This window comes from Diadema antillarum, unplaced genomic scaffold, assembly GCF_040938485.1.
Source record: "Diadema antillarum isolate AM-2024a unplaced genomic scaffold, OU_Dant_1.0 seq00000933_RagTag, whole genome shotgun sequence".
NCBI lineage: Eukaryota > Metazoa > Echinodermata > Echinoidea > Diadematoida > Diadematidae > Diadema > Diadema antillarum.
The window spans coordinates 96,431-113,525 of NW_027271784.1; the positions used below are offsets into that span (position 1 = coordinate 96,431).

General features: G+C 37.7%; 1 protein-coding gene across 1 annotated transcript in view; it reads right to left on the bottom strand.

Moving 5' to 3' along the window:
- Positions 1-3,829: 3,829 nt before the first annotated feature.
- Positions 3,830-17,095, bottom strand: part of LOC139741556 (ribonuclease 3-like) — a 42,633-nt gene continuing 29,367 nt past the window's right edge. Inside the window, exons 14-21 of the mRNA XM_071652132.1 lie at positions 16,114-16,334; positions 11,748-11,966; positions 10,773-10,826; positions 9,600-9,703; positions 7,632-7,737; positions 6,903-7,047; positions 5,967-6,049; positions 3,830-4,651 (exon numbers count right to left, since the gene is read on the bottom strand). Coding sequence (XP_071508233.1) covers positions 3,830-4,651; positions 5,967-6,049; positions 6,903-7,047; positions 7,632-7,737; positions 9,600-9,703; positions 10,773-10,826; positions 11,748-11,966; positions 16,114-16,334 — 1,754 coding nt within the window. The remainder of the gene's footprint in view (positions 4,652-5,966; positions 6,050-6,902; positions 7,048-7,631; positions 7,738-9,599; positions 9,704-10,772; positions 10,827-11,747; positions 11,967-16,113; positions 16,335-17,095) is intronic.

A 17,095-nucleotide genomic window follows, 5' to 3' on the forward strand; every position in this document is an offset into this window, starting at 1 on the left:
ACAACGTAATAGAATTCTATACATTGTATATCAATATGAATTCCATTTAAAAAAAGAGAGTGGGACAGAATTTTGATACATCTGTATTGTGTACTTCACAGAGTGATTTTAATTGAACAAATACAATTGTACAATGAAGTAATGATTATAACATCATCTTCACTGGCACATTCAGCCCAAATCCTTTGATATTGAAGGGTACATAACATTAACTGCAAATTTCTCTGGCCAGTTTAATTTCAACACATTTCACATTTTGTGCATGTACTGAAGTATCTATTTAGACACTAATCATACATTTCCACATGCAATACTTTTAGGGCCTGCATTGTAATAATAATAATAATGATAATTGACAGCGCTTATACCATGTATAGCGCATAACACAAGAGTTATACGTGTAATGTCCCTATGGTTCAAAAACATACAGTTCCAATTACAGTAATGATACCGAGCTTCATGTTTGTTTACACTGTAAACAAATGCATTTTCAAGGCAGACTTGAATCTATTGATATCAGTGATTTAATTGTCTTAATTTCTGAGGTAAATTATTCCATAAGGTAGGGGCATTAAAAGCAAATGTTCGTTCTCCGTAAAATTTGGTTCTTCTTTTTGGAAAAACAAATACCCATAGATCTTTATTTTTTGAGCGAAGGTTCCTCTCTGGTGTGTAGATTTGAAGTAGCTCCCTAAAATAATGAGGAGCAAACATATAGAAACATTCATATGCTTACAACAATATTTTGAACTGAATCCAATTTTTCACTGCAAGCCAGTGAAAGCTTCTTAAAACTGGTGAAATTTGTTCATGTTTTTTTTTTAAAAATTTTGGATACTTCTCGTGCAGCAGAGTTTTGGATTGATTGTAATCTCTGTATCTGTTTGACTGGCAGTCCATAAAGCAATCCATTACAAAAATCAAGGTGGCACATGACAAAAGCATGAACTGATTGTTCTGTGGTGTGTTTGTCAATAAACTTGAATTTTCCCAATTTTGTAAAGTGTACATAACATAATCAGGGCAATTACCCCCCCCCCCCCTCCGCTAAATAAATACACTGTACTGGTTAGTGATAAGATTAGAGTTAAAGATTAGGGTTAGGATTATGTAGGATTAGGATTAAGGCTAGGTCCAGGGGGTAATTACCCTACAACCCTACTTTGCATGGTACAGGGAAACGCTGCTATGGTGAGGTCATGGGACCCCAGATTTTTCCTCATTAAAACTGTATAAACAGCGCGTCGTAAACACACTAAGAGACCAGCTAAATACAATGTACAGTACACATATTATGTAACTGAAAATTGAGAATGCTGAATTTGTCCCTTTACATAGTAATTATTTTGTAGATCTCATTTTTTTATGATATAATGAGATAGCTGATACATGTAAAACAAAATTTTAGTGTTACCAAGCAGCTTATTACAAGGTTTCCCTGTGCAAAGCAAGGAGTTGTATTTCTAAACACTTTGCAACTCTGGTTAGGAGAGAGAGAACACTTTTGCCTTGTGAACAATTAATTTTCTTTTTCTTCCGGCAAATCACGTCACTTTGCATATATCTCGACTTATATACGACTGCAACTTCACTATGGTACTTTGGGGTCGGGTCACATATTACTGCATTCTATGGCAAATGACAAGTACAAAGCAGAATAAATACAAGAATACAAGTGTGTAGTTGTTTTTTCAGCTACACATTGGCACATGGTTTTCTTTACAGAGATCATAAAATCTATAGGCCCTTCCCAATGCATTTTTAAGTTTGATTTTTTTTTATTCATTCATTTATTTATATTTCTTTACAGCACCAGAATCACTAAGAAAAAACATAATGCTTCCGGCAAACTTTGGGCAGAGGCATAAAAATGCAGAAGGCTGGCAAGTATGAACCTATGAAAGAATTCACTAAAAAATGAGTTTTCAATGCAACAATCTTTATATTGTGAACATAGGATATTAAAGGCTGCCAAATACTTTTTTTAGCTTTGTCAATATTTATCACCACATTTTAAGTTTGCTGTGAGAGCATTAACAGTGTGACAATACAGCCAACTGCCCCCCCCCCCCCCCCCTCCCTCTGCCAATCCTGAAAAATGCATTGACTCACTGTGTATTTCACTTCTGGCACACAGAGGAATAACATTTGTAAGGCTATGAATGTATCGTATTCACCAGCATTAAAGTCACATCGTCAGATAAGCCGCATCCTGGCTGTAAAAAAACCCCCCCAAAACCTGACTGTGTGTAGGACCCTACTGTGAAGAATGACTGTGCATGTGTACACTCATACACACTGTACAATAAAAAGCGGAGTATTGCATCAGACAGTGTTATTGTGTTATGTGTGCAGGATTGCAATCGCCGCTATGGCTAGGCACACCAACTTACTCCTGCGCTGTGCTTTCTTTTACACACATTTTTTAGATGTGTGATTTTTTTTTTTTTTCAATACACATTTTGAAATGTCCTCAAAATTGGTACCAGCATCAGTGATAAGTAAGTAATGATAAAAAAGTCACTCGACTACAGAACATAGCATTGTCTGTGATCAATTCAGTGGTCGATACCCCGTTGCTCATTGGCACATTGCATAGTCCCATACATGATTATGTGTGTAGGTTAGGCAGGTGATTATCTGACTTGGAAAGACGATAATTTGCTCGTGCTAGCGTATAGACCTCACCCCGACTTCACTGCTTTATTTCTGTTAAAGATAGTGCAGCCTTATCACCGGAGAATATGGTAAATTGAAACATTTCATTTTTTATTGACTCAGTGAATTATCTAACATATTATGCTCTGTTGTCTTTAGAATGCAAAGTTCACTGTAAGACAAAACTGGCATATTGCACAAAATGTTGGTTGAATGATCTAGCACTTAATTAAAGGGGACCTCCGGATGATTTTCAGACTTTTACATTTGAACAACTATAAATTAGTTACACTGAGTACAGAGTTTCATAATTTATAGTGATTCGGATGAGGAATGAGAAAGTTTTCAAAATTTATAACAAATTGCAATGAACAAGGATGATGACATGGCAGCCTCACCATAAGAATGTATGAGTTGGGGCTCAAGGAAGCAGAACAAAAGAAGAAGGCATGCATATATTTTTCACAGGTGAACTTGTTGAGCAAGTGGTATTGTAATGGAAATACACTGCTACATTTCTGAAATATATGAGGCTCTGATGTCATCAACACTGTTCAGTGTAATTTGTGTAAGATCTTAAATTCATTGGTTTCTCTGCTCAAGGACCACAATAAATTCCACGAATCTACACATGGAGCTGTCGATTTATGTACTGCATGATGTGAAATTATGAAAATCGTCCGGAATGCCCCTTTAAGTAGCCAGTGTTTTTGGAAATTAGGATACAATGTAAAGTGCTTATAAATAATGCAGGCTGATTTTAAGCATTCGGATGGTAAATGGAGGCTAAAAAATGGTAACATATCATCCTTCAAATAAATATACACATTACCATTACAACAGGACTGTCAAATTAACACAATTATGCATTTCAGAACAATCTGATCTAGAGTTCTGTGAGAAAGTCACACTCTTTGTCCATGAATTTCTCTCTTATTAGTTAAACCTTTGCACAATTCTTACTTGTCTTCAATCCCTTCTAGCCTTGTGGGATCAATAAAGATGTGACAGGCAGGTCAGTCCTAACTTCACTTCAATGCCTTCTTTCATCTCCTTTTTTACACCGACTTGTCAATCTCCCAACTATAACCATAGACATCTCACTCAGACAGGGAACTGCTATCTTCCACTTCTTCCATCCCTCCTTTGATCTCACTCCGACAGGGAACTGCTATCTTACACTTCTTCCATCTCTCCTTTGATCTCTCCTCCACTCTTCTCTCTCCTCTCTTAATCGACCTCCATCACTTCTCTCTCTATCTTGTCTCCTTTCTCTACTTCTCTCTTCCCTCCCTCCCACATTGCCACCAATTCTACTCCTTTCTTCCCTCAATCTATTCTGTTCACTCCTCTCTCTAGACCTACTATTGGACCTCCTACTTGTATGTCTTTCACCTATCCCTTTCTCAGATCTAGAGCTACTTCTTGACCCTACACCCCTTCCATCACTTCTTCCAGTCCTGTTGTATCCTCCATCACCCCTTCTCATCCTTTCTGGATCCGATGTTCTTTCCGAGTGCTGCCTCTCCCTTCCATCTGCATCATGCCTCCTTTGTCCATGGTTATCTTGTGGTCTCAATTCAGCAGTACTTCCTTTTTCTCCTCCTGCTCTGCCTCCTTGTTCATTCTCTCCATGCTCCCCTACTGTAAGGCTCCCCTCATTCCTATCCTTGTCTTCTCTGTTGCCTGTTTCCTGCTGCCTTCTTCTCATCAGGCATTTCCGCTGGAACCACAAATGAGGGAAATTTCCCTTCTTGAGGGCATTCTTTGCTGCCTCCATCTGAGCGTCCTGGATGTTGGAGGCAGTGCCTGTTGCCATGCGCTTGCTACGGAAATAGACTGCCACCGAATACTGTCGTGAGTTTGTTGGTCCACTCTGACTGATGACCTTGTAGCTGGGGACGTCTGGTTCCTGTCCTTCCACCCTGAGAGTCAGGCAACACTGCTGGAGCTGAGACTTGGCATCGTTCCAGTCTTGAGTCTCGATGAAAACCTGGTAAATGGTGGTAATACATAGACAAGAATACAGTTGGTTGAATAGCATCACTGATGCATCATAAATTCTGTAATATATGAAAATTCCATTTTACAATGCCTCCATACTGTATTAAACTCCTGCTTCAAGACCAACAATGTTTTGAGAGCAATTCATACCTTGCAGTTAATGTTGCTGATATACTATGCTGAGTGGTAGGCTGTATAACTACAACAATGAACTACTGTGACATACGCAAGGAATAATGCGCATATAATGTGCAAGACTCAAATTTGACGAAAAGTTTTCATGCAAGTACTAGCATTTTGACTTGACAATCATCTTAATGCAATGGGTAACATCTGATTGTTGAAAATTGCTAATGCTTTTAATTGCTTACATTTCAGTTTTTTGAGAGGTTAATGTGGGCTTTGTGGATTAAGTTATTTGTGAAGTAACTATTTTATTTGAAAAGCAAAGGAATGGGAGTTTTGATGAAATGTTACACTGACAATGAACATTACAGGGACCCTAGTGAGAGCACAAACATACATGTGACCCCAAATCACAAAACCAACAAATGACCACAAGATATACATGTACACTGTATATTTTCATTTATTTGTTTTGTTTTTTTCTTTTTAGTGCTGGTCTAATTCTAAAAGTGACTTTTAGCATAGTTTTCATAAATAATTCAACACATGACCTAATGATGGAAAAATAAGCAAGCAGGAATGCATAAAACCAACTACTGAGTCAGAAAAGAAAATGGGTCTAAAAACATGTGAGAGACCCTACGTAAACTTCCTTTCATGCTTCCCCAGAGAAAGGGTATCTTTGTTAAAGAACATTAAAAGTTTAACCCTTACACATTTAAGTTGACTAAAATTGTGAGTTTTAAACACCTGGCAGCCTGGGGAAAGAAGTAAAGGTAGGCCTGATTGAATCTCTCTTCATTCACTGTCCACTAGGGTACATGTAAAAATCATTCAAGCAGGCCTGCTATAATAGAACTGCCTGCTAGCTAGCATGTGTGCCAATGTGTATGCTCATTGGTAACCTCAACTTCAGTCAAGAATTATTGGCTCTACATGTATTTCTTTTTTGTGTACTGCATGTGAAGCTGTACCAGGGATTTCCAAATTTATCCAAGTCAGTCAAACTTTCCCATTGAATGGTCTTCCCACACTACTGGGTCTTTCAGGTTTACTGGAAAATCAATCAATAAGACTTTTTAGAGGATTTTGTGATACAGGGCCATACATACACAAATGTACAGGCATAGACACACAAAAATCATGAAGACATTATATTACTAGTGTCTGATAAATACCTTGAGCCTTGGGTAGAAGACTACACTACAGAATGTCTCTACTGCAGTAAGTCCATGGTCGACATACATTGCACCAATCAAGGCTGAAAACAAAAATAATGAACAAGACAAGCTAGAACTTATTTTACCTACTATATTCATAAACTATCTTCAGGGAATTTTTAGGAATTAAAATAAAATACAATTATTCATTTAATGTAGGTTGTACATGGTCTACGGTTCATCATCACAATTCAAGGAATTATCTGTTCACACTATTACAAACTTTTGTGAAAAGAAACAAAATTGAAATGTCAACAAACTGACAAATCACAATATGAATTCATCACATTTTGCATTTTTTTCACTCACTTATCTCAAATACAAATAAAAAAATACTGACATAAATACTTCTACGACTACCATTGCTACCATCACTACTATCAATAATAACAATGCGAAAAATTGTGCTGATAATGATGATAATAATACAAGTTTTATAATGCACATGCTGCAAATTTTGCACTTAGGTTGTAAATATAGACATGTAAAAGAGAACTATTGATGAGTGAAACCAAATACACAAGAAGGCATGAAACATTTTCCCCCCAGGGGGTGGGGGTGGGGGATTTTCTTCGATTGGTAAGTGTATTCACAATTCAGAATTGAGATTGTCTGGTAGTGTATATACATTTATCAATTTCAGCAGACATATGTGACCCACATTAAACCAACAAAAAGTCACCAGATATGGATTTTTAGTTAAGGGCAGATTCTGAAAGAGCAGACTTTAACCCTAATCAGGCGGGACTTGGTGTTTCGTTTTGGTTTTGTATTTGTTTTTGTTTGTTTGTTTGTTTGTTTGTTTTGCTATGCTAAAACCAGTGTTTTGGTTATGCTGAAGACAAGTCTTGAGACTAGACTATCAGTTTTGTTTCCCTTGGTCTCTTTACTTACCTTCCACTAAGTCAGCCATAATCTTCATTGGAATACTCTTCTCATTCCTATACCTGTCCTGAGTATCAATGATGTAGTCCACTAGACCCAGGTCCCCCGCCACAATGGACTGGGTCTTGTTGTTTACCAAAGAGCTCCTCAAGAGCTGGACAAAAAAAGGGACAGAAAAAAAGAAACTTAATTATTTATTAATTCTATGCACAAGAGCCCATGGGACAGCTTGTGTGTGTCACTGCAAGTGTGTATTGTTGGAGTCATTATAAGAACAATCACGGCTACTACCAGAAAAACACTGATCAAGTCAGTGTTTATTTATGTCGATGTGGGCCAATGTGTCAATCAGTTGCAATAATTAAAGTGTTACATTCAAAATCTGTCCTGATGAAGTGGTTTTTGGTTCCGATCAAGTGGTGAAAATAAAATGTGAAAAGTATGTTACATTGAATTATGCTGCACTTAATTAGGGCTCTCACTACAAGCTGTTCTGATTATTGGGAGTGCACTGTATCATCGCTCTGCAGTGATGTCACAAACTTCTGTAGTCTTCTCATCCAGCAATGGAAGCAGCACCAAAACTTTTAGAAAGTCATAACTTTTGTATGGACTGTCCAATTTTCGTCCACTTTACTAGTTTCCTATACTTATATTGCTGCATTTCCTCAGTCCACATATATATTTGGGGAAAGTTCTACTTGGAATCTTGTTTTCTAAAGCAGAAGAAGAACTTACTGATAAGTGCCCCTCATGATGGTCAGGGAAGTGTTTGTAGAGGTAAGTGGACACCACTAGCTGTAGCACAGAATCACCAAGGAACTCTAGACGCTGGTTGGAGCCCCTGTTAGATACAAGCAACAGGATAGAAAGGAGAAGTACACTGTAGTCACAAATGAAAGAGCTCCTAGCTTTGTGTTATCATTTGATGTTTTGTTATCCATCCTTTCCTTTTACAAGGTCAAAATATCTTTATCCAAAATCGATATGGGTCTGTAACCCATACATAGACAAATGGAGAAAAATATAACTACTGTAGCTGATATTGTTTTATGTAATATTCAGAAAAGAAAGAAGCTATTTTATGCAGGCAGACTGCTTTCTGCTATTTCCAAGGCCTTGGTGTATCTGGTATAACAAATGCTCAAAAACAATACAAACAAAACACAAGGCAAGTGCCATAATCTGTCTCGCCCATTCCCGTACAAGAAATTGTACGCGAATGGGATATAACAGATAAAAAAAGAGATATAAGAGATAAAAGGGTAAAAATTTATGGCAAAAAAGAAACGTGCCATAAAAACTTAAAATTGGGCCCTTAAAGTTTGTTGACCCCTGCCTGTGACCTTTGACCTTGTGGTGACCATCCACTCCCCAAGGGACATTCACCATCCAAGTTTGGTCACAAACGGACCTATGGATCAAAGGTTATGACCCATAATAGAAACACACCATAAAAACTTAACATTGGGCTCTAAAAGTTTGTTGACCCATGCTTGTGATCACTGACCTCGTGGTGACCATCCACTCCCCAAGGGACATCTACCATCAAAGTTTAGTCACAAATGGAGTTATGGATCAAAAGTTATAACCCATAATAGAAACGCGCCATAAAATCTTAACATTGGGCTCTAAAAGTTCGTTGACCCCTGCCTGTGACCTTTGACCTTGTGGTGACCATCCACTCCCTAAGGGACATCTACCATCTAAGTTTGGTCACAAATGGAGTTATGGATCAAAAGTTATGACCCATAATAGAAACGCGCCATAAAAACTTAATGGGCTCTAAAAGTTCGTTGACCCCTGCCTGTGACCTTTGACCTTGTGGTGACCATCCACTCCCCAAGGGACATCTACCATCCAAGTTTGGTGACAAATGGAGTAAGTTATGGATCAAAAGTTATGACCCATAATAGAAACGCGCCATAAAAACTTAACAATGAGCTCTAAAAGTTTGTTGACCCCTGCCTGTGACCTTTGACCTTGTGGTGACCATCCACTCCCCAAGGGACATCTACCATCCAAGTTTGGTGACAAATGGAGTTATGGATCAAAAGTTATGACTCATAATAGAAACGCGCCATAAAAACTTAACATTGGGCCCTAAAGTTCATTGACCCCTGCCTGTGACCTTTGACCTTGAGGTGACCTTCATATATGGTAAAATGTCAAACTTTGTATGACCCCTCTTCCCTTGAAGTTTGATTGCAATTGAAGCCCAGAGTAAAGAGTTATTGAAGTTTTTGTAGCGTTACGGACGGACGACGGACGGACGGACGACGGACAGACAGACGCCGCAGGCGATCCCTTAGTCTCCCCTCACCTCCGGTGGGCTCGACAAAAAAGGACACAAAGTGCATTTTCTGGCTTTAGAAATGGGACAGGGCATATCTGTAATGTCCTGCACTTATTAACCACATCATCGACAGATGGTATATAAACCACAGTGGTCAAACTGCAATAAGATTGGTACTGGTCAATTCATTTGCTGCTGTGTAGCATTAGATTGTCACACACTCTGTTGTACTGTAATGAAGGCAAATGGGGTTGGTGGCTTCAATTCAGATCAACACAGCACTACACTATGATCATAATCTGATTCAAGAAATGACCAGGAAGACAGTCATCGTAACATTTGCTCCAGATTTATGATTTGAAAAGACAATAAACAATACTCATCAAGATGTGAGCCTAATGTGAACAGACCTGGTGAGGTTGGTGTATCCTACAGTCCTCTGGGTGAAGGCTCTGGCCAGGAGACGAATGTGACGGAAGTGGATACCAGTGTCCTTCTCAAAGTTGGTCAGTTTCTATCAAAACACAGTTAAACACCCTCAGAGGAGTCTACAAGTACATCACCTTGGATACCTTTTTAACAGTTCATACATCTACAAACACGTTAATCTTCACATTACTTTTGGGCTGAAATTGTGTGATTTTGATTTATATTTGGGGATAGAATTTTGCAATTCCACTCATGACGATGACAACAACAACAACACACGTTAACATGATTTATTTACAGACTGGAGACAACTAACAGTATTATCAAAATTCAAACTCTGCTGTCTGAAATCATACCCCTACTGTGTTGAGATATCATAAATATTCTGGGAGCGTAATCAATATAAAATTGAAAGATTTCAGATAGTAATAGAAATCTTTCATTTTTTATTCTTCGTCGTCTAGTTTGTATCCAATGAAAGGTACCAGTAATTTTCTGATGTTAAATATCTATTTACTTTTGCCTTCAATGCCCAATCATGATCTACCAAAATTCTGCCATACTAGTAATTCATCTTCTGTTTTCTGTTTAATAACTTGGATATTAGACAAAGTCAAATACTAGAAATCAGAAAAGTCTGCCTGACGTATCTAATCTGGGATATAGGGGAGAAGCAGAGTACATCATTCAGCAATGTCATTAAATTTCTTCAAATTGAAACACAGTGCACTTACCGCCCTCTAGATGGAAGAAAAGTCTCTTGTAATCACAATTTAACAGAGGAATCATGATTGTAATTGAGATATTTCTTGCATCATACAGCAAATTACTGTAATCATGATTCTTAAATCTTGATTAGCAAATCAAGGTGCAGAAGATATTCACATTCTTGATTTGCTCAATTTGTCTGAAAGGCTTGACCCCATAACATGACTGTGGAGGTGGAGCTTATCTTGACCCTACATTTCATTCCCCCTGACTGTGCAAAATGTAACAGAATCTGCCTGCACTACACCAGCTAGCATGCGTTTTGCAAGTTTGATTCACAATGAAGCAAAACTGGCATCAAGATAACCAACACGATTCACAAAGATGATCACAAGAGAGATTTTTTCTATCATCTGACAGAGCTCTTATTCTCCTTGACTCATTACCTTTAATGTGGCAGAACTCTCAATCAGATGTCTGTCAGTCTCAGGGAAGTCAGACTACATCAGGGAAGAGAGACACATACAACCATATTGAACACATTATACTTGCAAGTAGCTGTGGAATTGTGCAGTCTTGATATGCCTTGAACAAATGAACTGTTACAGTTTGATTTTCCTCAGTTTTTTTTATTTCTCCTCATCAAAGACAGAAGAGAGTTTGGGCTAAGTTACAGCTCTAGCAACTCATTTCCTTCATTTCTGTTGTAATGATGATGATGACGACAATGGCAAAAACAACGAATAGAAAATGATGATGATGATGATGATAATAATAATAAAAAAAATAATACTAATAACAATAATAATAATAATAATAATAATAATAATGATATTAACAATAATTTCAACTACCTTTGAGAACTCGGGCCAATAGATGCAGTTGAGCTGTGATAGGCATTACAAATTTTCGAAAAGATATCTCCACTGCATTATGTACTAAATGGTTTAATTTACTAGGGGTAAATTTACACATTGTCAGTTTTTCACAAATTTCAACAAATAATCAAATATCATTCAAATTTTTCCAGAGATTTGACATTTTTCTCAATCATCCATCATATTTTAGTCACTTTCACACTAATAAAGACAGCAAAAGAACAGTTTTGAAATATAATTTTTGGATAAAAAATGTAGTTTTAACAGAAAAAGATACATGTAATGATAATTATAAAGGATATTTATATGGTGGCACTACTATTTAATACACTCCACTGTGCATTACAAAATAAGCCAATGCAAACATAATTCAAACTATCCTTGCTGATTGGGTGTTCATGTTTAATGTATTCTGGAGCGTACCCCAAAACTCTGACATGGGACCCCTTCTTTCTACTTTGCATGTAAGTGGGCTGATCTGCAAAGTGTAACATAACAAACATTGTACTGAGATTCAAGAGTTTATAGAATTCCAGCCAATACCTGCAGTGGGTCTCTCGGATGTAGAAGCCATATTTGTTGAAGGTGTTCATTCTCAAAGAGCAGCTTGCCGAAGATCATCCTCACATGATCAAGCCCCGCCTCAAGGTAAAGCGCCCCCATCACTGCCTCAAGGCAGTTGGCCATTGCATGTCGAAGATCGTAGGGTCGACAGAGGTCGGGCCCATGGGCATACAGCATATACTTGTCCAAATCTAGCTTCTGTGTATGAGATTAGTATATAAAATCTAAGTGTCAGCCTAGAGTTATGTCACTGTTGACTGGTCTAGTGATATCTTTAACTCTTGACTATGAAATTGCTATTCAATAAAGACTGTATGAATACTGTAAAACCAGAAATATCCACAACAAGAAATTTTTGCGAATTGCTACTGGCATTCAATGTATATAGTGCTGACAAGAACTTTTGTGAGCATTTCAATTTTGTGAATCTTGGCTCCTCACGAAATTCGCCAAAAAAAAATGTGTGCACACAAAAATTTCTGGTTTTACAGCACAACATTAGCAATATCCATTTTTAATGTATGTTTATCTGTTTGTTTGTTTTTAAACTTGTAAATCGTTACAGAGGTGTAGGGGGTCTGAATAGAGAGAGGTAGCACCTTAGATATGCAGGTGCGCTGCACCATACTTGTTGGTTGGACAAGCATCATTAGTCTGTTAGAACCTTCTCTAGTAATACAATATAGTATAGTGCATATGCACTGTAGTACCACTGGGCAGGAATAATCTTCAAACCAGCTGTACTGTGGGCCTGGCACAGCACATCATTGAGAAAACATTAGCATATATGTCCAAGTTGTCTTTGCACCCTTGTATGTGCATGAGCCTTGCTTGGTTTCAAAGGGAGTGTACTCATGCCCCAATCATGTTAGCTTGCAAGAGTATGCGGCGGCTTCAGAATGTCTGGTGATAGGGTAAAGTCAGACAGACATAAGCCTGACATAATACGATACTGGCATCATTGCTCCTTTACCTCTTAAGAAAAGTTTCTCCTTGATAATGGATAAACTTTAACTCTTCATGTGCCATGGTGGAAAACCCCTTTGTGCCACATTATTCTGAGACACTAGCGGTTTCATGCTTTGAGAAAACATTCTGTTTTTCTTTAGATTTCTGTTGACCTGGGGCAAATAGTGAGTAAAGTTGTAGAGAAAGTGCCAAGCTTTGCTTTGATGTATCATTGTATGACAAATCTATGATTGTTTTTCTTTCACATGACCAGTAGTTACATTACTGCAAAGGCATGACTTTTGCACACAAAACAATGACAGAAACTTAGAAATTACTCTCAAATCCAGTAGAGAACACCTGTCGATAGTCAATCACTACATGAAATGTAAGCTATATGTGAGAGGAACGGAAGCATGAGAAACGCTTTCATTGTACCACGGCATTTGGCGATTTATCGATTGGATTAGGCAAATTAGTGCGTTTGAGCAGAATATGCGAAGTTGGCATGCTGTCAACTGAGTCAGACATGCGAACGTGGCACATAAAGAGTAAGATTTTACTTGAAATAAAAAAATTTCACCAATCTATGAACAATATCAATCTTTGGGGGTAGTATAATGCCACCTCAATGAGTCTCAACCCTAATCCCACCAGGTTTTTTTGAGGGACTTGAAACCACGGGGGGCGGGGACTCCTTCAGATCTCCGTCATGGATTAAAATTTGCACTAAGGTAGAGGCCAATGTAATCTACAAGACTGTATCATTAGATTTTTCAGATTTTTATTTATGTATTTCATATTAATCAATTTATGCTAATTTATGCAAAAATATTTTTTTTTTGCCTATGAATAAAAGAAATAAAGCTCCAAGACTTCTAATTTTTGGTGGACACATTCTTTTCAATATCCTCAACAATAATATTAAAGCAAAAATTTGGCTTCATAATTATTACTAATGCATCTTATTGTTTATTGAATTTCTTATGTATTTCTTTGTTTTTCACTTTTTGTTTTTGTTGTTTTTTCGTCAAAATTTGTCGCAAAAACTTTTCAACGCATAATCGGGCTAAAATAAATCAATATCAGCCATTGAAAATAAAAACATTTATTTTTATATGAATTAATTTCAAAAACACAATTTACATTATTTTTTTTATCTTTCATTTTTTTTTATTTCCATCCTTTCACAAAAACAATAACAAGGAAAAGTAGAAATTACGCGGTGCGTAATATATGTCCCCGCCGGAAGTAGCATTTTGTAGCAAAATGTGCAATATAGGTAAAAAATAAAGGTCAAAGGTCAAAATTCTGTGTAAAAGTTTTGAAGCCCTCACCTAGTGCCATCACATAAAGCAAACGGAATCGAAATCGGGTTAGAAATGGCGAAGGAGTAGCATTTTAGAGCCAATGTACAATACAGGTCAAAAATCAAGGTCAAAGGTCAAAGAAGGCAAAGGTCAAAATTCTGTGTAAAGTTTTGAAGCCCTCACCTAGTGCCATCACATAAAGCAAACGGAATCGAAATCGGGTTAGAAATGGCGAAGGAGTAGCATTTTGTAGCCAATGTACAATACAGGTCAAAAATCAAGGTCAAAGGTCAAAGAAGGCAAAGGTCAAAATTCTGTGTAGAAGTTTTGAAGCCCTCACCTAGTGCCATCACATAAAGCAAACGGAATCGAAATCGGGTGAGAAATGGCGAAGGAGTAGCATTTTGTAGCAAAATGTACAACATAGGTCAAAAATCAAGGTCAAAGGTCAAAGAAGGCAAAGGTCAAAATTCTGTGTAGAAGTTTTGAAGCCCTCACCTAGTGCCATCACATAAAGCAAACGGAATCGAAATCGGGTTAGAAATGGCGAAGGAGTAGCATTTTGTAGCAAAATGTACAATATAGGTCAAAAATCAAGGTCAAAGGTCAAAGAAGTCAAAGGTCAAAATTCTGTGTAGAAGTTTTGAAGCCCTCACCTAGTGCCATCATATAAAGCAAACGGAATCGAAATCGGGTTAGAAATGGCGAAGGAGTAGCATTTTGTAGCAAAATGTACAATATAGGTCAAAGGTCAAGGTCAAAGGTCACGACTGAAATTCTGTGTAGAAGTTTCAAAGCTCCCATGTAGTGCTATCATATAAAGCAAACAGAATCAAAATTGGCTCATTAATGACAGAGAAGTAGCAAATTGAAGATTTTGATCACACACGGACGCACACACGGACACACGGACGGACGGACGGACACACGGACGGACGGACGGACGGACGGGCACACGGACACACACACGTACGGAGCCCGTTTCATAGTCCCCTGCTCGAACTCGCTCGGCGGGGACAATAATCATCATACATAATTATACATACCAAAAACCAAAAACAGACAAAAAAAGAGGAAAAATTAGCAGGTGCACACAAGCTTGCACTTATTTAAATTTCGCATAGATAACATATTGAATTATGCTATCAATATCTCATACATGTACCACAGAAAAGTAACGGCCAGAATGTCATATCAAGGAGGCATGCAGATTTATCCACTTCCTTTCAAATTTACTTAGTTGTCTATTTTGAAAACCAATTTGCCTCTCAGTCATATATATAATTTTTAACTTTGACCAGAACAGTTTAAATGTTGGCAAAATACCCAAATGTCTACATACATATATCATCTGTTTGGCTATAACTATACAGTGATTCAAAAGGGGCCTATGCTGGCTTCCACCAAATACACCGAACAAGATCTCTTCTTCCTTCAATTGTAGATTTATGTCAAACTTTGTATGCCACCATTTCAAAAACTCTTCCCAAAAATCACATGCATGTTGACATTCAGCAAATATATGTTCTGGCGTTTCCTCCACTTGCTTACAAAAGGTACACAATTCAGAGTCAACAATTTTCATTTTGTGTAATCTTTTGTTCAAAAGAAGTGTTCTTGTATTAATTTTATACTGAAATGTTCTGCTCTTAGTATCAACTAAACACACAAAAGGCATTTTGTATATAAGCTTCCATGTAATATCATCTATCGTATATTTATTACTCCAGTAGATTTCCGATGTTGGAGTCTCAAAATGTTTGCCTTTCAAAATACAATTAATAATCTACGATTTACATTGGATTTGTACACAAAATCATGTTTTTGAGCAATTTTTGGGTCAACGAATTTTATTCAAAGGGGCGTGGCTTCAAAACGGTACGCCCGAGAGCGACAAATTTGGTCTCAAAACTTGTGTGATACTTGAAATAAAAAAGTCATAAAACGTCGTGGCGAGAGCATAACGCACTGCGGAATAATCATGCGAAACATCGAGGGGGCGCACACAAAATGCCCCCCCCCCCCCAATATGGAATCATGATATTTCCTTGAAAAGTATGGTCAAAGTGAAACAGGACATTACAAACCTTGGCAAGGACTGAGAGGTGCTGATTTTGGACCAGGGCTACCCTGTAGGAGGCCAGCCCTCCCTCCTCAAGGTCAGGGAACAGGTGGTAGAGGTGTGTGCTAGAGAGGAATTCAATCACAGCATCACCCAGGAACTCAAGCCGCTCATAGTTCTTGACATGAGATCGTATGTCATCATCTGTCGCTTTCTTGGACATGATGCGGTAAAGTTGATTTATACCTGAAAGATATATAAAACAAAAAAGAGGTTTACATGGCTGTTTTTGTGCTTTTGAGTTTAAGTCTAGCAAGACAACACAGCTGCTGAAACATGAAAATTTAATTAGGTGGGAAGAAGTTTTACACCGAAAGCAAATCAGAATGATTTTACATATGATGATAATACTTTGTTTAATCTATTAGTATTGTTGCACTTGTACCTTTTTCATGACATGGTTATTCGCATCCTAGAGATTACTAGCAAATGCCACAGGTAGCTCCAAATATAACAAAAATATACAAATATGAGGCATAGTATTTGTTCATTCCAGCAGTGTTTGATCTCACATAGATGTAGACCTATTCTGTCAGCAGCCTGCTGTAAACCTCCGAAGTGAATACAATCCAAATGGAAATATCAGTAACAGGAAGTAATGCGAAGGGCTGTGGGATATCAGGTTAGAGTTCACAGGCTATGATAAGCTAAACAAATGATGTCATTGTTCCAGCCATTTCTGTTACGGATTATTGAGTAGATCGGCATTCACATTCACATACGGGTTAATCAGAGGGGTGAAGGTTGTGGTGTTAATTTTCTTCAATCTGTCTAACTGTACAAATTAAATTTGTAAGATCGCAACTGCTGATCTGTAATTCAACAAACATGTCAACAAAAAAGAACAGAAAAAAGGAACCACAGGACTCAAACCTCGCATCTCCTGCTTTGCGGGCAGCGACACTACCACCAGGCTGGCTATCCCTGGTTGACGGCAGTGACACGAT